Raw genomic sequence first — 21,108 nt, 5'->3', positions numbered from 1 at the left:
GAAATGGCAACCCACTCCAGTGTTCTTGCCTGGAGAATCCCGGGGACGGGGGAGCCTGGTGGGCTGCCATCTATGGGGTCGCACAGAGTCAGACACGACTGAATCGACTTAGCAGCAGCAGCAGCAGCAGCAGCATTCTTATGCTATCTCAAAAACCTTTGTGAAGTAGGCAAGGGAACAATCCTTCAAAGATCAAACTTTGAATTTCAAAGCTTTTCCAGGATCCTTCAGGCCAACTGGTCCGTGCTCCAGATGCCTTACGAACACTCTTCACCTACCAATGTTTCAACCTTTACAAGCCCACATCCAAGCCTCCTGGGAGGAGGGTGCTAGTCTATCTACCTGCTTCCTCTAGTAGACCCTTGTCTCCTTGAGGGTAGGGGCTGTATACCATTCCTTTTGAACTAGGAACAGTTTCTGAAAGAACAGGCTGTACAAATGTTGGTGACCCCCACAACACATTCCTATGAACTAAGAAGCTGAGTTAGCAGAATTGGGAGCCATCTTGCCTATATGATGCCTAAGAATCTAGACTGTTGTCCTAATTACACACCTACACCCAAGGTGACCAAGGGCAAGAAAACTCTCCCTTCTGAGCTCTAAAGATGCCTTTGGTTTCCAGGTATAGCACCTAATTCATGACCTACGGGCATATCCCCCACCCTACATTTTAAAATGAGTTTCCTCCAGATTCTAGCCCTATAATTTTAGACACAGTGGTAGTGTATAGCCTCATCTTCTAAACAATATATTGCTATTTCCTCATCTAAACCTCACACTGCCACATCAAACAGGTGCTTCCCCAAATACTACTTGTTCCTTGAGAAAATAACTCCAAAGCTCAAAGTGTAACATGGGTCGTAAAATCATCAGAAAAGCCTTGGATGTTCATCTGGTCCAGGATCCTATTACCAAGGACACCAAGGCTTAAACCTAAGGGAGTGAAGTCAAGGTCAGATTCCATCACCTTGAAGGGTCAGGATCCACCTTGAAACAGGCCCCTTGGATAATCCTAGCAGACCAGAGCTGGAGGGACCTTGAGAATTATATTTTAACCCCAGTGTTAAACAAAGGACAGAGAGCCTGACGGATTTCTGCAAGGACACTTAAGATTTGCAAAAAAGTCATCTTTATCATCTCCTTATTAATCCTTTAAGGTTCTGATGATCATGGCTACATCTACACAGTGGGCAGCAGATCATAGCTCACGTGGCCCTTTGCTTTCCTTCCACTGCGCCCAGGGGGATAGTCCATCTCAGAACTCCAGGGTTCAGAATCCATGGGGATTCTGACTCAAGGAGCCTAAAAGTGAACCCAATGTAACATCGCTGATCTAAACCCTTCTCAAGTGTATTTCCACACATACATGGTCATGGTTCAGAATTCAGAGTGGGCAGTAGAAACAAGGATAGAGAACTAGGAAGCCCTGGGAGACCCCAGGACTGGGCGCCTAACAGTATACATCTGTCCTGGGGTAACCCAAAGAGGTTTCTACAGGCACAGAGATGCAAGGCCTGAGATCAGGAAGCAGTACCCAGGAATCAAGGCTTTTACAGCCCAGTAAACAGGCTTCCCCCATTTGTCCTCTGGGAAAAAACTGTCCCAGGAGGAATTTCTGCTTTGTTTGGTTCCAGCCCAAACGCACACTTCCTCCTCACCCAGCCCTTCTCCTGCCGGGCTGGAATTTGTGGAAACTGCGCCTGCTCACCGTTATTACTACCAGGAAAGGCTTGGGGGGCCTGGAAATTCTATGTTAGCCCCCAGGATGATCCAGCTGTATCTCTCTCCTCTTAGAATCAGGGCACTTCTGGAAGGGATGATTTGAGCTTCTCAGAAAGGATTAGATGATACAGGTCTGGGTGTTATTTTAAGACCTTCCCCTGCAGGCAGAGGCAGCCTCCCAGTCTCCTCTGGGTCTGACACTATCAGCCTGGAGCCAGTCACCAGCGGGTAGCCCAGGGTCTGCCAGGCCCAGGAAGGCGGGAGCCACACTTCCCTCCACTCCTCTCCTGATGACTTTCCCCTCCCTGGATGCCGGGGGAGAGCACTTTGCTTTCTGCCTTCTTAGGCCATTTGTTACAAAAGGTGTGGAAATTTGACACACGGTTCTATAGGAATCAAATGCAATTTCTGAGGGAAGCAGCACAGGGGGAAAGACCAGGTTTAAATCCCTACTCCAGAAGTAGAGAACGGACATGTGGGCATGAGGGCAACGGGAAGGATGGCACAGATCGGAAGAATGGCATTCACAAACATACACTACCAAGTGTAAAACAGATAGCTATGGGAAGCTACTGGATAACACAGGGAGCTCAGCCCGGTGCTCTGTGATGACCAGAGGGGAAGGATAGGGGTGACTGGGAGGGAGATCTGAGAGGGAGGGGGTATACTTATAGTCAGTTCACTTCGCTGTACAGCAGAAACCAACACAACATTGTAAAGCAATTATACTCTAATAATAAAATTTAATAAAAAAGCAAAAAATCCCTACTCTACCTCTGAAAAGCCACAGGCATGTTTCACCCTCTTTGAACCTTATCTGTGATACAGCACAGTGCCTAATAGATAGTGGGTTTACAACACGGATTTACTGAATAAATATATGAATAATACCTGCATGCGGACCTTACATTCTAAGAGGCAAAGTCATTCTTAACAGAATTCAATAGAGGCTAAGAAGTCATAAGACAGACTGCTGTGGAGAATCACCAGAGCTTAGTCATACCAGCACATTTAAAATGTGGAGGGACTAAGGGTATTCACATAGTTATAGAAAAAGGCTACTGGTGAGAGAAAGCATAAAACCAAGGGGGGGAAAGTCTTCCCTTCAAACAAAAGATAGCATGGCCAGAGTGAATAGATAAAGGACAGACTGAGAGAAGAGACCTGCAATGTCTGAGACCAGCAAGAGATTAGTATCCAGGATGTATAAGGAAATCTTACATATCATCACGAAACCACAAGAGCCCCAGCCAAAGAAGAATTATGAATAAGCAATTTACCAAAGAAGACTCCCAAAGGCCATCAAGCATACAAAAAGATGCGCCAGCTCATTTGTCATCAGAGAAAATCAAGTTAAAACAAGAGCTCACCCAGCATATCTAATCGTTTGGCAAAAATGAGGAAGTTCGTTAAGGCTAAGTATTTGTGGAGAGGTACAGAGACGCTCTGCGCTCCGCTGGTGGAGATGTAAACGGGGGCAGCCGGTCTGCAGCCCTATCTGGCACTCAGGGAGCAGCATAAATCCACACACAGGTCTATGGAGAAGGCTGTTCCTTACGTCAGGATGTGTGAAGGTAGTGTGGGAGTCTGTCATTAATGGAGAGAGAAAACTGGGATGAACACCACAGACACTAGATTACACATGGCAACGTGGATGGACCTTAAAATCAAAGGTGAGTGCCTGGAGCCCAGCTCCTGGTTTCTAAACACCATCCTCTACTAACAAGAACTAGAGCTCATCGGAGAAGTGGCTGATTCCGGGGCTGAGTCAAAACGAACAAGAGGGGGCTGGAACATCTTGATTTGTCTAAAAGTGAAGGAAATGCTCAAAGAACAGAGGGATGTGCCCAAATGACACAGGAGCTAGCCTGACGGGGATCTCGTCGGCCAAATCTGGGACGTACGTGCTTAGTTGCTCAGCCGTGTCTGATTCTTTGTGACCCGAGAGAGTCTGAACATTAAAATAAATAATGTTAGTGAAGAATTATGAACTACTGAACAAAGAAGGATCTGTAACTCTGTACTAATATATGAATGGGAAGAAGGGAAAGCTCTTCCTCACAAGAAAATGCCCACTAATAAATGTAGAAGCAATGATAGAATTAGATCGCCAAACACCATAAAAGTAATCGATTCCAGTAAGAATCACTGATAGGTGCTAAAAGCCAATGGATGAAAGTTTGAGGAATAACAAGATATTCACATAATCTCAAAGTAAATGCCCGTAAGACACATTTTAATTAAAATGGGTAAAATAACAAACTTGAAAATGGAGAAACGGCAGATGCCACCATAATGAAAAGATCGAAGTTCACTTGGCCAATAAGGAACAAATTAACAGCATGTGTTTCTACATAATACGTATTAAGAAGAACTCGGCAACATTCACCCAATATTCTTGCTGTAAATGCATAACTTGAACCTCACCACAAGGAAACATCAGACTCAAATTGAGGGGCCTTTATAAAACAACTGGTCTGTGCTCTTCAACAACGTCAGTGTTATGTAACACAAAGAAATGTCAGGCATTTTTCCAGATTAAGAGACTAAAGAGACATGATCATGGAATAAAATGCCTACTCTTCAATTTCCTTTTAGTACAAGGACAATCTTGGGACAAGCAATAAGATCTTCATAAGGTCAATAGATGGGATAATAGAAAATTTTCAATGTTGATTTCTTGATTTGGTCATTGTACTAACTGGTTATATTTTTAAAATTCTTATTTTTAGGAAATACACACTGAATATTTAGGGATAACAGGGCATGATTTGGAATATCACACATGCACATACATGGAGAGAAAGAAGAAAAAAGCAAATACAGCAAATGTAAACGTTTGGGGAATTCAGGGGGATCCAAAGGCTATCCCTGACAGTTGGTAAAGAATCTGCCTGTGATGCAGGAGACCCCGGTTCGATTCCTGGGTCAGGAAGATCCCCTGGAGAAGGGAAAAGCTACCCACTCCAGTATTCTGGCCTAGAGAATTCCATGGACAGTCCATGGGGTCACAAAGAGTCAGACACGACTGAGCCACTCTCACGTTCAAAGGCTATCCAGAAATTCTTTGCATAATTTTAACAACTTTTCTATGAGTTTGAAGTTATGTCAAACGTTTTAAAAATTGAAGGAAAAAAAAAGAAGAAAGAAAAAGCAGAAGTGGGTAAAAAAAAAAATTAGAATCAAAATGAGCTATAAAAAATATCATTGGGACTTCCCTGGTAGTCCAGTGGTTAAGACTACAAGCTTCCAATGCAGGAGGGCACACAGATTTGATCCCTGGTTGGGGAACTAAGATCCCATATGCCACATGGCATGGCAAAAAATAAAATGGTTTATAAGTTAAAATATATATATATACATACATACACTATATGATCCACTTACACGGCATTCTCAAAAAAATAAAACAACAGTAATGATCAGTGATTAACAGGGGTGAAGGGTGAGATGAAAATATGACCACAGGGGGATTTTGGGGGGAGGGGTGAAAAAATATTTTACATCTGGATTGTGGTAGTTTTATATATATGTGTATATATACATATAAAAATTCATAGACCTATAAACCAAAAAGGCCAATTTTATGTATGTTAATTTAAAAAATTAAATTTAAATTAAAAATTGCACATATATGAAGCAGTGGCTCCCATCTGGTAAGAGCAAAAAACAGATACACATTAAACACTTTAATGCCCATGGTGGAGTTGGAAAATGGAAGTGGGAATGAGGATCAAAGAGAACAAATAAGGCAAGAGAGTCCTTGACAATAACAGGCTATGAAATAAAAAGTTGGATGGCTGGATGGAAGGGAAGAAAAGGAAAAAAAAGTACACAAGGGAATACATAGGCGAGTGGTGGAGGATGGCGCAGGATGAGGCCTTCCAGGGCTGCACAGAGTGGAGTTCTGACCTCTGGACCAGACCAAGGTCCCTGAAGGGCTTCCGCAGTTCTGCGGGGACGGGTTCATCAGCCTGACCACCTGACTCCAACCAACACTTGAGAACAACTCACTGCTCTGCTCCGACTTCTGACTTCACAGCTGCCTGATTACACTATGGCTTCCCTTATAGTGCTGCCAGCAGCCAGAGAATGCTAAGCCAGTTGACAACAGTTTCAATCTTCCAGTAGCACAGCACAGCTTAGCATTCCAGCATGTAAATAAGTCTCATGGGGGTTTTATTTCTGAGTCAGCTGACCCTCTGATCAGTTTTGGAGCCTTGACTGCATTTCTGGATCTGCAGTGCTAGTTACCAGTATATCCTTCCCTCTCCAACTAGAACCAGACCTTGGACTATGGAAAGCTTGCTGCCCTACAGGCCACCTGGGCAGTCAGCCAGCCATGCACTCCTGACAATACCTCTTTGGCATCAGGACCTCTTTGAGTGCAGCCTGTTCCAATTTCTTCCTCTAAGGAGTGGAGATAATAATGTGTTCTCTCCACATGGTAAATGAGATAACACATATACAGTCTTACCACAGTGCTTAGCACTAATACATGTTCAATAAATATTACTTCGTCTTCTCCCCTGACTCCCTAGAACTTCAAAGCATACAGATTATTACAACTCTGTAATCACAAGTGGCTGAAATTTCACATTTCTACTCTAATCCACCAGCATCGATGATAGATTAAGAGCTCAAAGGGTTCTGTGGGTATGATATAAGGGTTCTTACAACATATGATTCTATTTGGTTTTTACTGTCAGGGACAAGTACTAAAATGCTTAAGAATCAGCTTAGAAAAGAATACCAAAAAAAATTTTTACAATCTTGGAAACATGAAGAACTTCCTAAGTGCCAAAACAACCTGAAGTCATAAAGGAAAAGACAGACTTAAATATATGAAACTTTTATATGATCAAAGATACCAGAGATAAAGTTAAAAGACACATGACAAATGGAGAGATCATATTTGCAAATGATATATTATAAAGGAGTAATATCCATAGTCTTAAAAACTCCTATAAACATATTTTAAAACTGTTAGAAAAATGGATAAAAATATTAACAAGTAATTTACAAAAGAAATACAAACGGCCAACTAATACATTAACATTTGCTCAACACCATCAGTAATCAGAGAAACTAACTAAAACAAGATACCACATTTGACCATCATATTGATAAATGTAGAAAGAGTGATGATAAATATCCAGTGTGGGAAACAGGCAATTTCCATACACTGCTGATGAATGTAAACTAGAGGACAATTTAACAGTATTTATTAAAATGTTGAAAGTATATGATCTTTAGACCCAAATCAATAACCTAACCTTCTACCTTAAAAAGATTTTTAAGAAATAGAAAAACAAACTAAACATAAAGCTAAAGCAAAACAGAAGGAAGAAAATAATAAAGATTAGAGCAGAAATTAATGAAATAGAGAACAGAAAAATAACAGAGAAAATTGATGAAGCCAAAGTTGGTTCTTCGAAAAGATCAACAAAATGCCATACTTTTGGCTAGACTGATCAAGGTGGGAAAAAAGAGAGATAGAGAGAGACAAAATTACCAAACTTGGGAATGAAAACAGAAATACTCCTAACAACTTTGGAATGAAAAAAAAAAAAAGGATTATAAGAGAATACTATGAACAACCATGCCAACAAATTAGATGAATTAGATGAAGTAGACAAATTCCTAGGAGGACATAACTATCAAAACTGACTGAAGAATAAAAAGAAAATCCAAATAGACCTGCAACAAGTAAAGGAATTGACCCAGTAATCAAAAAGCTTCTTACAAGTAAAAGTCCAGGCCCAGACAGTCTCACTAGTCAATTTCACCAGATATTTAAAGAAGAATTAATACAAACCCTTCACAAACTTCTGAAAATTGAAGAGGAAGGAACTCATCCCTATTTACTCTGTGAGGCTGTGTTACTTTGATTCCAAGTTCAGACAAAGACATCAGGAGAAGGATGAAAAGGGAAACTACAGATTATTTGCCAATTATACTTCAATAAAGCTGAGGGAAAAACTCTATAGATCAATGACTCTTATGAACAAGAATTCTCAACAAAAATATTAGCAAGAGGTATATGAAAAGGATGACATACCACAACCAAGTGGGATTTATCCCAGGGATTCAAGTGTGATTTATACCTGGAAAAGCAATCGGTGTATCATATACCACATCAATAGAATGACCAATGACAAAAACCACATGATCATCTCAACAGACACAGAAAAGCACTTGACAAAACACACCACCTATTCACGATAAAAACTTTCAATAAACTAGGAACAGAAGGGAACTTCCTCATCTGATAAAAAGCATCTGCAAAAATCCCACTGCTAAGATCATACTTAAAGACTGAATGTTTTTCCCCTAAGATCAGAAACAAGACAAGGATGTCCTCTCTTACTCATCTATTCGACGATGTGCTGGAAGTTCAAACCAGGACAAATAGGCAAAAAAAAAAAAAAGAGTTGCTGTGAGAATCACTGAAAATAATGCAGATGTAGTACTTTTCCCATGCTTGGCATGTAAGTAAGATGCTAAGTAAGATTATCTGTTGTGGGTGTGGTTGATGTGGTTTTTGCTGGAACCTAGAACCCTAGATTCATAGCGACTCCCACTGATTGGGTTTTCAAGCTAACCAATTTACTTGTGATTTGGGGCCTAGCTATGGGAATTGCTGGGAGGGTCAGCTGGGTGTGGATTTGGCCAGTAACTGACTCAATCCTGGCTCAGGGTGCACTGACAGTCACCCAGGTCTACATGGCTAGCTGTCCTGCAGCCCAGACATTCAACTGTATTACGCAGGAGTTCAAGGCTACATCAGAATCCCCAGGCAGGAGGAGACACCAGAGAATATCCAGGCCAACCCCTTATCTCATTTAACAGATGGGTAAAGTGAGGCCTGGGGAAGAGAACGTGACTTCTCTCGGATCACTCAGTAGGCTGGTGCCAAAACGGAACTTCAGGGTGTGGTATCCTGGCTTCCAGCCCCTGGGTAGACACAGGCTGTCTAGGCCTGTGTCTTAGTTTTCTAACAGGACAGTGGTACAGGCCACTAGGTGGCCCAGCCTGAGCCCACCTATGTCCAGCCCAGCGCCTGTTTTTTTTTTTTTTTAACACATTCTTAACTCCTGTTCAGTTCAGTTCAGTCGCTCAGTCGTGTCCTACTCTTTGCGACCCCAAGAACCGCAGCACGCCAGGCCTCCCTGTCCATCACCAACTCCCAGAGTCCACCCAAATCCATGTCCATCAAGTTGGTGATGCCATCTAACCATCTCATCCTCTGTCATCCCCTTCTCCTCCTGCCCTCAATCTTTCCCACCATCAGGGCCTTTTCAAATGAGTCAGCTCTTCACATCAGGTGGCCAAAGTATTGGAGTTTCAGCTTCAACATCAGTCCTTCCAATGAACACCCAGGACTGAACTCCTTTAGGATGGACTGGTTGGATCTCCTTGCAGTCCAAGGGACTCTCAAGAGTCTTCTCCAACACCACAGCTCAAAAGCCTTAACTCCTGAGACTCCACCAAATATCCAAAGCTCCCTCCAGCTTCTACCCTGACCACCCAGCTACGGTGTAGTCTGTGATGGCCTCGACCCAGGACACTGACAAACAATGATCACCTGGAGAAGGGAACACTGTGAATGACCATAGAAGCCTGGCACACCTGACACATGGCAGCCCACGTTCCAGGTTCCCAGTGTTGCAGATCCAACAAGGTGGAAGTTTCTCCTTGGGGCCTGGGGTAGGTCTGTTCAGATAAGCAGGCCACCGTCTCTACCAAAATGGCTAAACTCTGTTCCTAAACTGTGGATACAGCCTCAGTCTCCTTCTCCTGACTGCTCCAGAGCAGAGAGAAAAAACTGCATTTGAAAAACATTTTACTTGGCAGCCTACTGTGTGGAACGTACACCTTTGCTGCCTAGGGGATGTGTTGTGCGTTGATCAGAATTCCATTACCAAGTACCTCAGATAATCCTATCCTCTTATCAACCCTCTGAGGTAAGGATGATCTTTCCTCTTTACACAGGAAGGAGGTCTTGCCCTGGGTCCCACAGGAACAAGATGTTCACAGCAGCTCCAGCCCAGTTCCAAACGGATCCTGGGAGCACCCCATTGAGACACAGCTGATTGCTGAGGAATGTAGTATAAGAGAGGACATGCGGAGGGGCTGCAAGACTAAGGAAGCAGCTGTCACAGGCTGAAGCCACCTCGTCTACTTGGTGTAAATCTCTGGTCAGTGACATCACTAAAGTCATTCGAACATTTGTGCAAGTGGTAGGCTGGCAGGCTCCTGTTTGTCTACAGAAAAGACATGTGTATGGGGTAGGGCTGTGGCTACAGGGTCAGAAACAGCAATTCCTGTTTGCAGACCTCGGGCTTCTGATCAACTTATTTATATCCAATCTAATTTGAAGTCTTTCTTCATTTGGGCCCCGTGTCTGGATCCCATAAACCAGGGCTGTCAGAGCAGAGTTCGTGCAGATGGGCTAATGGTCAGGTGCCCAGGCCATTAGAGCCTAACATGGGTTCTGCGTGTGGTATTTCCAGCAACCGACCTGCAATGTGTGAGATCAACAGCATTGTAAAGCCAGGCTTTTAAAGCTGGGATCTGCCCCCAATCTACAGGTATGGCTCCACAAATAAAGAAAAGGTCCTTATGTTGTGTAAGTCAACTCTTTGGCAAAGGTGTGTGAAGTGTAGAAAGAGCCACGTGTAAGGTTCCTCTGTGGATACCCAGTAACCTCAGTAGGAACTGCCCACAGGAAACGGCTTCTAGGAAAAGCCTCACATCCAGAGCACCTGCAGGGTCCTACACAGGAAACTGCACACACACACACACACACACACACACACAGCTGAGAGCATTATGTGTGAGACTCCAGATAAATCTGACTTTCCCTGGGAACCCACACTCTTTAGAAGTTAAAATCCCTAGTGTTAGTGGCCCAGTCATGTCCAACTCTTTGTGGCTCCCTGGACTGCAGCCCATCAGGCTCCTCTGTCCATGGGATTCTCCAGGCAAGAATACCAGAGTGGGTTGCCATTCCCTTCTCCAGGGGGTCTTCCTGACCCAGGGATCAAACCTGGGTCTCCCACATTGCAGGCAGATTCTTTACCATCTGAGCCACCAGGGAAGCCCCAGCCCAGGAATTTATTGAGCCAGCCAAAAAGTTCATTTGGGTTTTTCCATACCATCTTACCCCAACTTTTTGGCCAACCCAATAGAATTTAGGGCCTGTGGATTATTCCAACCCTATTGGAAAGCACAGTGACAGTGTGAACCAGTGTCGTAAAGATGGCCATATCCTCTGGCCTAGAAATTCCCCTCTAGGAATTTATCCCCAGGAAATAATTCAACTGAAACAAGAAGCAACATGCAGCAAAGATGATCTATGATGGGGAAACACAGGATATTTAACCTTAAGGGAATAAGCCCTAAGGATTTCAGAAAGGAGCCACAAAAGATAGTTCAGGTAACATAAGCAATAGTTTGTAAGATAATGCTGAACAAATATAGTAGAAGGCAAAACAGTTCCCACTATGGTTGCAACAGAGTAAAAAGTATGTATGCACCTGCAAAGTATGCCAGTAGAGGTATGGTTTTACTACAATGGGAAGGAGTAGAATTATGCATATTTAAACACTGAATGTGGTGACACTGCACTTTCAACTGAAGAAGAAGGAAAAGAAGCAGGAGAAGGAAGAGGAGGGGAAAGAGAGGAAGAGGAAGTAGATGACTCGGAGAAGGAAGAAGAGAAGGAGAAATATTACAAAGTAAAAGCCAAAATCTTCACAAATAAAAACTATTAGTACTACCAATAAGAGATAACATATCTATATCTATCTGGTGGCTCAGATAGTAAAGAATCCACCTACAACGCGGGAGACCCAGGTTCGATCCCTGGGTTGGGAAGATCTCCTGGAGAAGGAGATGGCTACCCACTCCAGTACTTCTGCCTGGAAAATTCCATGGGAGGAGGAGCCTGGAGGGGCTATAGTCCATGGGGTCACAGAGAGTCAGACACAATTGAGCCACTAACAGTACTACCAGTAAGACAGAACATATATTTGGAGCTTACTCTGTGTTAGGCACTGCTTCAAGCCCTTTTGTGCCTACTAACTTCACAGCATCCATGAGGTAGATTCTTTTATTATCCCCATTTTACAGGTGAGAGCAGTGAGGTACAGAGAGAATGACAACTTTCCCAAAGCACACAGCTAACCAGCATGATGGAAAGAAACACTTCCCATGCCATTTCAAAGGTCACCCACCTAAAAGCTTTATGCCTGCTTAGACAGAGATGACAGAGTCCTCAACAGAGGCCTCATCACAAGACCCCTCAGCCCCTCAGGAGCTCCCACAGAGGGGTCGCGTGGCACATAGAACCAGGGTTCCCCCCTAAAAATCCAGACTCCAGGAGGAAGAGGAAGAAGCTCACTAAGGACCAACAGGTGGGCTTCCCAGGTGGTGCTAGTGGTAAAGAACCCACCTGCCAATGCAGGAGATGTGAGAGACTCGGGTTCGATCCCTGGGTCGGGAAGATCCCCTGGAGGAGGGCATGGCAACCCACTCCAGTATTCTTTCCTGCAGAATCCCCATGGACAGAAGAGCCTGGCAGGTTACAATCCATAGGGTCACAGAGTTAGACATGAGTGAAGCAACTTAGCACACACACTTCAGAGAGAGGAGAAGGGACCAAGGCAGTCAGGATTTGTTCGCAATGATATGAGCTAGAAGAACCAGAATTCAGAATCCTTGCTCCAGAGGCCCTTGAATTCCCCACACTCCAAGCACCTTTTTCTGCACCTCTCCCCTTCTCCTTCCTCCCGTGGGGCCCTCAGTCTAGCTTCCTGGGCCTGCCCTTGTCCACACACTCCAGCTGCACGGCCTTCTCTCTCTTTTATCATTTTCCCTGCACCATGCCTCAACTTCCTGTCCTCTCCTGCCCTGCTGGGGACAGCCTGCCACAGCTGGGACTTTGTTATGGCACTCTCCCCATGTGAAAGCAACTAGCGATGACAACAGGCAGCAGACTCCTGCCCTTCCCAACCAGGGAGACCGTTCAACATGCTGAGAGATCTTCATTTTGACTCTAGCCCGGGCCCAGACCACCCATCCGGGTCCCTGCACCTTCTCAGTGCCCTGGGAGCACCCCTGCCTCCTCTTATCTTTGTCGGGGTCTGTCCACCGCTGAGGAATGCCCCCGGGGTGGGGCCCAGCCTTTGTTCATGTCCGTGTACTGTGCTTCACAGAGCGTAGTTACCAGTACGAGTTTGCTGAATGAGCAAAGGAGTCCCCACTCATCCTCTTCCTGGGCAGGGGGCCTCCTGCCTTTGGGGTAAGTACTCAAGGCTGCCCATTCTGAACCAGGCAGGGACCTTGCCACGCCACCTAAGGTGCTCATTTGAATGCCAAGAGCTACCCAACACCTCCTCGCCAGTGTCCGAGCCTTCTATAATGCAAATACCAGTTACCCTGGGTCCGCTCTAACTGGGAGTCCTTTCCTGTTTTTTCAAGCTGACAGTATCCTGAAACACAGCGGCAGAGGTGCCATTTCAGGATGTCAAAGGCAAAAGGACGGTATGCAAAACAGGAGGACATTTTTAAAGAAATGTTTAAAGGCATTTTCAGAACGCAACCTGTCATGAGGTCAGGCAGTCACTGAAACTTCTGCCAGGGTGCCACCTCGTGACCTGGAGACCCATGTGGTGGGGCAGGAAGGAGGCTGACCTCACACCCTGGTGGTCACACTGGTCTGACATAACCCTTCCCTTCCCTCAGTGCAGCCTCTCCTTCGATAGCCGGGCTCTGTGCCAAATGACCCTGGGCAAAGTCCCAAATCCAAAGTGTGCCTCAGAAGAGAATTTAGCTCCAGAGAGGACATTCAAAGTCGACTGACTTCAAAGCAGACACCTTGCAAAGAGCCTGAGTGTCACGCTCTGCTGGTCTCCGAAGCTTCTCCTGACAGGACTTTGTGGGAACCTATAGATTCTCGCTTCCTGGTCCCTCTCAGATCTCAGGACCCTCTGGAGAGGGGAGGTGGGAGAGCTGTGCTGGTTCACTAGTTTGTTCCCACACCTCTTGCGGACACAGTTCTATCTCAGTCATGTCACCAGAACTGGGTTAGCTAACTGGTGCTCACCCAGCACCATCGCCCCAGGGCCACGAGGCCCAGTCCAGGGACTTGGCTGCTAAGGAGACAGATGGAGATATTACTAAGGAAGCGGACTCCTAGGACATCACACCCACCACAGAGTCATCCTGCAGCCTGGCCCCTTGCCCCCACTCCAGGCACTTACTTCCTGCACCTAGTTTTTAATCAGAGTTCTAGACACAGCCTTTATTCAGCAGTAAGTGGTACTCATCTGCCACCACTAAGAAAACCTGAAATTCTCAATGAGTCTATCCTTTAGTAAAAACAGTTTAAAAACCAAGCCCTTTTCTTTCTTTCTTTTTTTAAACCAAGCCCTTTTCAAAAAGTGTTCATCCCCTTTTCTTCCTTTTCAAAAAACTCCACTTTGGAAACAATCCAAAAAGTATGTAAAGTTTTATGCATGAGCCTCAGCAAACCACTAAGAAAAACCAAAAACTGTATGTGTGTTCAGCAACAGTTGAAAAATACAAGTTATACCCTTTGTTGTTTTTAAAGGTATAGGACCAAGCCCGTGATAGAATTTTAAGTGAAAAAATCCTGGCCATCAGGCTATCTAGATCTATCTGTACCAATCTATCTGTCCATTTGTAAAAATTTACCAGCTAAATTCTTAAACATGTATAAGACAAACTTTGCCAATATGCCTGGTGTAGGTATAGGAATATACATGTGCTTTTCAACCTCTTTTAACTTCTCAAATATTTTTCAATGAGCCCACATTACCTTTTACAAAAAGGAGGAAAAAAGATTACTCTCTCCTCAAAGAAAAAAAACAGGCAAAGCCAAGACCCACGGCCCTGGCCTCTGGTATCCTAGTGAGACAAATTCTCCACCTCTCTCTCTGAGCTTTGTGAGGGGCTTGGAGAGGCGGCAGGGGGGAAGAGAAGCCGCTATGTTACACACCCAGACGAGACATTAAAATCCCTGCCAAAGAATTCAGCAACAGCCAATAATACAGCCCCTGGCCTGCATTTGTACAGGGAAGGGGCGGGCAGGGCCAGGCTGAAAAGTGGAACCTGAAACACTGAGCGTGTGACTCAGCCCTTCTGCCTCCTAAGGACGAATCCCTTCAGGCCACGTTCACCCAGAACCAGCTTCTTGCCAGGCCCTGTCCCCTATCCTTCAGGCCACCACGACCTTCCAACTTGAAGGTCTGGCCTTTAGAACACGATCGAAGATCTCTCTCCTAGGCCAGCGACTGCGCAGGCCCAGGTAAACAGAGAGGCCCCACAACGGAGGCTTTTGCAATCACAGCCACGGTCCCTCACCAAGTTAAGAGTCAGGTGGAACCCTGTGGATGTCACCGAATCCAACTGCACGCCCTGTTAGCTCCTCAGATGTCAGGGTCTGGCTTACAGTGATCTCATCACCTGGTCCACATGGGCAGTGCTAGAGGCAAAGGTAAAAAGATCCTCGAGGGAGTTAGCTTAGGGAGGACCACCATCCTAAAACAACTGGAATGCTGCTTAACCAGATAAGAACTGGAATTTCCAGGTGGACGTGGCTTCAAGCAGAATTTCCATCTCCACTTCATGAACACTGATCAGGAAGTCAGGCATGGGAGGCAAGGTGGAAGGGGGTCAGTGAAGAAATCACCCGGTCTGACTTGACCACAGGATGCCTGGGCCCCTTTCACACACTGGCCAGAGCCTAGCTGAGCCTGAAGGGGATGAGACTCCTGGCCCTGCCCCCAGGATCTAGAGGGTCCCCAGGCTGGAATCCATGGAAGATCCAGGATTAACTGTTTTGTCTTCCCCAAACCATAAATTTGTCTAGCCCCAGCCTGGAAACCCCTACTCTGCTGCTAACCAAAGACCATAATATCCAACCATACGTCCACTGATGTATCATTATAGTCATTATAAAGCAACAAGTTAAAAATTACCCAGCAGAGCTAATGCAAGGCTTCAGAAATCAGAGGAACATTTTCACACAATCAGATAAAACCAGGACTGGAAAACTTGGTCCCAGTTCTGGGTTTCTGAATAAGAGAAAGAAAGAAGGAAGGAAGGAAGGAAAGGGGATGGACAGGGAGGCAGAAAGACTAAACGTGTTTGGACACACTGTGGCTTCCCTAAGTGACATCAGTATGATTTAATTATGTCTCCTCTGCCTAAAGGGGCTTTTCAGGTGGCTCCATGATAAAGACTCTGCCTGCAATGCACGAGATGTAAGAGACGCGGGTTCAATCCCTAGGTTGGTAAGATCCCCTGGAGGAGGGCAAGGCAACCCACTCCAGTTTTGCTGCCTGGAGAATCCCAAGGACAGAAGAGCCTGGAGGGCTACGACCCAAAGGGTCGCAAAGTGTTGGACACAACTAAAGTGATTTAACACATGTACCTCTGCCTAAATTGTGAGTTCCAAAGGAGGAGGCATTTTGTTGTCTCCCTCTCCATAGCTCTAGCACTCGGCCTAGGAACAGGCACACCGTCAAATCCAGACAAACTGTTACCATATCAGACCTCTCAGATGGACCCACCTGTAAACCTAGCAGGGATCTTCCCAAACTCAAGGCCACATTAGGCTGCCCTGAGCCTCTGCACTAAGGGTCTACTGGGCAATAACTTTTAAGCAAAAGCATTAGACTGGGAAGCAGGATATCAGTTTTTCTAGCCCCAGCTGGCTACTGCCTGACTGAGTGGCCTGAGGCAAGATCCTTCCCCTTTAGCACAGTGCATGACAGGGGTCAGGAAACTGGAGACCCATCCTGGGATGTTGTGGTTCCAGGATGCCACAGTTTGAGTCCCATCTTATGCGTGGCTCAGGCACCCTGTAATCCATGGAACTTTCACCTGGTTCATCAGGTGGAGGCACCCATGTGCTTTCACAGAATCTGGGTCAAATTATAACAGACAGGATACACTTCTGCGACCATCAGGCTGCATGGAAAATAGTGAGCCAAAAAGTCATGGAGGGCATTTCTCCTTCTCAGACTGTCAGACAAGAAAGCAAGTCTATGTGTATGTTAGGAAATTATTTTCCCCAGGAAAAGCAACAGGATAAAACTGGTTTAAAAGACTGTTACCGAACCTCCCAAAGCTTAAAGGTCTGGACACAGGGGAAGTTCCTGGTGCCTCCCCAAGCCCCAGGATGAGGCTCCACCCCAAGCCAGAAGGTTACGAGGCTCCAGGACTCATCCCCAAAGGAGAGAGACAGCCCTTTCCCGAGCTGAGGCCACATGTCCTCTAGATACACTATGTCCCATGTGTGATGATGGGAGAGTGGGGGGAGTGGGAATTGTGTGCTGCTGAAGAAACACCTGGGAGCTAAAAGCCAGGGAGAAGCCCAGCAAGTGCTCTGTTCTGCCAAGGGCACAGACCATGTCAAAGGTTTGGCTGACAGCCCCCATGAAACCTGGGGAAAAGGGCTCATGGACAAGTGTTCTCTCAGGGCCCTGGCAACCTGCAGCTATTGGCTGGCCCAGACGCCCACGCCTCTTTGGTGCCCACCTCTAGATCAGAGTCTTTATCTAAACATATGAAGAGGATCTTGCCAAAGGGGAGCTGGGCAAGCGGGGCCTCAGGTTTGGGCAGTCCTATACTCATACCCTCCCGCCACTACCCCAAGGGCTGAAACTAACTGTCCAGGTCAGGCTGGCCTCCCCTAACCAGTCCTACCTGAGCCACTGCCCACCCCTCAGCCAGCCCCTCTCTGAGCGGGCAGTGCCAGTCAAGTATGTTGTGCTGCCGCCAAATCCAAGCAGAGATAAACATTCCCGGAAAAGTAACTCAGCACACGGCCGCTACTCTTCCCAGGCTGACTATATCTCAGGCAAACACCCAGGCAGCCAGAAAAGAGAGCCTTAATGCCATGCTCAGTGAGATGCTGCACAGCCAGGCCAAGGGCTGAGATGACAGCACCTACAAGCCTGGACTCCCTGGGAGGACTCCCTGGGAACTTGCAGGAATCCTTAGCAAAGACCCATCTCTCCCCTATAGCTCTCATTCCTGAAAGCCTCACCTCAACCCAGCAGGGATCTGGGGACAGGGCCTACTCTGGCTCCAAACACTGCAACCTGCCCTGATATACAGGGTAGACAGACGCAGGACTCCAACTCTGAAGTGTACTGAAGTCTGGCTGCTGCTGCTGCTAAGTCGAATCAGTCGTGTCCGACTCTGTGCGACCCCAGAGATGGCAGCCCACCAGGCTCCTCTGTCCCTGAGATTCTCCAGGCAAGAACACTGGAGTGGGTTGCCATTTCCTTCTCCAATGCATGAAAGTGAAAAGTGAAAGTGAAGTCGCTCAGTCGTGTCCGACTCTTCATGACCCCATGGACTGTAGCCTACCAGGCTCCTCCATCCATGGGATTTCCCAGGCAAGAGTACTGGAGTGGGGTGCAAAGTCTGGCTGAGGCTCTGACAACCCAGGACAGACTGAACAGGGACCTGTGAGCAGCCCAGCCTGGTGCCTGGCTCCAGCAGGAAGGACATGCCCGTCACCCATCACCCACCAGCCAGGAGAGAGCCAAGCATCGGGCATAGACCCTTGGATGCCAGAGAGCAGAGCCCAGTTGTGCACAGGAACTGCAAGTAGTGAAAAGGCCACAGCTTCAAACCCCGAGGGTGCTTTCTCCCAACGACCTCAAAACCACCATGTTAGGCGTTTAGCTGACACCTGCCCAGCTGAACAGATGGGCTTGACTCCCCCAACCCACACAAACACGTCCCTGGAGACTTTCAGCTTTCTCAAGGCCCTCTCCTAACCAGGAACCTCCATATTGCGAGCATCCAGTCCTCGAACCTAAGGGCTCAATAACAGTGAAGAGAAACCCTCTGCCCTCACCTTCCAGAGCTGCCTCGGCAGAAGCCAAAACGTCAGGGTCCCATGCATGTTACATTAAGGTGGACGAGCTAGAGAAGGCCCAGGGCCTCTCCCCACCCCAAACCTGTGCTCTCCAAAACTTTATCTCTCAGGAAGTCTGTTTGTGCCGTCAGAGTCAACTCAGAAACAAGTGACTGGCCACCCATCACCAGCAACATCATTACGAAACAAAACAAAGAGAACACAGGCCACTGCAGCCCCTCACGCTTCACTGAGAAGGTCCCATACTTCAAACACCATTCTAATGAACTCTGGGTTACGTTCCTTTAATTTGCTAGAGGATTTCTCTTCCTTTCTACATAATATCTGGGCAACAATTAAAAACAAAAGGTCAAAATCTGGCCTCTGTTGGCATGTTAATCGCTCAGTTGTATCCGACTCTTTGCGACCCCATGGACTGTAACCTGCCAGGCTCCTCTGTCCATGGAATTCTCCAGGTAAGAATACTGGAATGGGTAGCCATTCCCTTTTCTGGGGATCTTCCCAACCCAGGGATCAAACCCGGGTCTCCTGCATTGCAGGCAGATTTTTTTTTACCGCATTGCAGGGAGACTCTTTACCGTCTGAGCCACTAGGGAAGTCCCTCTGGGGTGTGAAGACTCACCAGCTCTCTTCCCCTTTCTATGCTGTTCAGGGCCATCTCCAGAGGCTGACAAAATGGAACTTCAAATCCTGGGTCCTATTTGCATGTACTTAACAAACACAATCTCATATAGTCCTAAAAATAACCCTGTGAGTTAGGCATGGACAAGCCCATTTTACACATGAGAAAGGGATTCTGAGGACCCCATAACATGTCTGAGGTCAGACACACAGCAGCATGGCCAAGATTTCATTTCATTTCCAGGACCAGTTTTAGTCACCCAGACTAACCATCAAGTCCAAAGGAATTCAAGCTTCTGGTTTAAAAAAAACAAAAAACAAAACAAAACCTCAATTCATGTCCGACCAATTCCAAGAACATCCTCCCAAACTTGATATGAAAATACTGAAGTAATTATTGGAAAAATTGAGCAAGAGCATGTAGGAGGCTTGCTCTGCCAGGGCTCTTCGAAAAAGTGACAGTTCCTACTGGCAAGATGCCTGCCCTTCTGCTGGGTCCCTCATTCAGAATGACATTCTCGACATCCTGGCATTGAAACTGAGCAGCCACCTGTCTGGTAATCTTGGGAGCAACCTGTGGCTGCCTTAAGCTTCACTGCCAGTGGATTACAGGTCTAGGGGAGGTTCCGATGGGCACAGGCTCAGCCTCTTCCTGACATAAGGAACACAAACCCACCAACCCAAGCTCTCTGCTCCCACTGAAACACAGGCTGTAGGCGCCAGTTCAGATCATCTGGGCAAGATACCTGAGACTCCAGGCTGCTACCAAGGAAGGGACAACGTGGTACTCACTGGTTACATTGTAGCCCTCCAGCTCCCAGGATACACACACTACACTGGTACAAATACACTCCGCCCCTGGGAGGGCCCCGCTCACAGACATTTTGGGAACCTACAGGGGCAGGAAGCTGGGGAGGAGGGCCCCAGGGCAGGCATTATAGAGAGGAGGAACTGAACACAATAGTGACAATCTACCGAGGGCTTACCCACAGTAAACTAAACTCTTGTTTACACTGCTTCGTCTAATCTTCCAAGAGTCCCCTGAAACAGGTAACCCTTCTTATTCCCATTTAACAGATGAAAAACCAGAGGTTTAGGGACAAGTCACGTTCCCAAACGCTTAGGAATAAAGTTAATCCACACTCAGGAGACGATGGGTCTACCGAAGACAGAGATGTGACCTGGGAGGTCTGCTCCCTTCCCTGCTGGAGGCCTCATCATCAATTTTCTAAGCTAAAGAGGGTTACTCTGAGCTGCCTGGTAGTCCCTAAGCAGAGTTAGCAGGGCGAAGGCTGCTCCGAATTAGTAGGACTCAAACTCCCGAAACTTTTTGAGGTTTGGGCCACAGCTGGGAAGTCTCCAAGGCCTTCTCCGGTTCTGGGGTCGGAGGGGCCTAAAGGTTTTCCAAAACCGTGCCCGACTCAGCCTCCATGAATCCGAAGGGACTCACCTCCCAACCTCTCACCCCAGTCCAGCCCGGAACCTCTGTCTGCGGATTAGGGGCTCTGATCCGGAACAGGGGGGGGCTGTCTGTCGTGGAAGAGGGCATGGGCGAACCTCCATGGGGATCTTACCGAGCAGCGGGGACTCCTCAGGGCATGCGGTCAGCGAGCGTGTTGTGGTGGAGGGCACTGGGGCCGAAGTCAAGTTGCTCCCCGGGCCCGGGCCAGGGCCGGGGTGAGAGTACGCGTCTAGGTTGGAGGGGGCCCGCGAGCGCGGCTTGGAAGAGTTCTGCAAAGGCGGCGGCGGTGCGACCCCTCGCAGCCGGAGCTCCCCGGAGGGCTGCCCGATAGCGGCGGCGCCGTGAGAGCTTCCCTGAAGCGGTGGGTGGACTCCGA

General features: G+C 46.9%; 1 protein-coding gene across 1 annotated transcript in view; it reads right to left on the bottom strand.

The window, feature by feature from the left end:
- B4GALT1 (UDP-Gal:betaGlcNAc beta 1,4- galactosyltransferase, polypeptide 1) overlaps positions 1-21,108 on the bottom strand; it is a 55,693-nt gene that overhangs the window by 34,319 nt on the left and 266 nt on the right. Inside the window, exon 2 of the mRNA XM_010840132.1 lies at positions 20,845-21,108. This exon is cut by the window's right edge and continues 4 nt beyond it. Within this exon, the coding sequence (XP_010838434.1) occupies positions 20,845-21,108 (264 nt within the window). The remainder of the gene's footprint in view (positions 1-20,844) is intronic.

This window comes from Bison bison, unplaced genomic scaffold (assembly GCF_000754665.1).
Source record: "Bison bison bison isolate TAMUID 2011002044 unplaced genomic scaffold, Bison_UMD1.0 scf7180017864141, whole genome shotgun sequence".
In the NCBI taxonomy this organism is placed as follows: domain Eukaryota; kingdom Metazoa; phylum Chordata; class Mammalia; order Artiodactyla; family Bovidae; genus Bison; species Bison bison.
The sequence above is the reverse complement of the archived record's forward strand: the minus strand, read 5'-3'. Positions and strand labels throughout refer to the sequence as shown.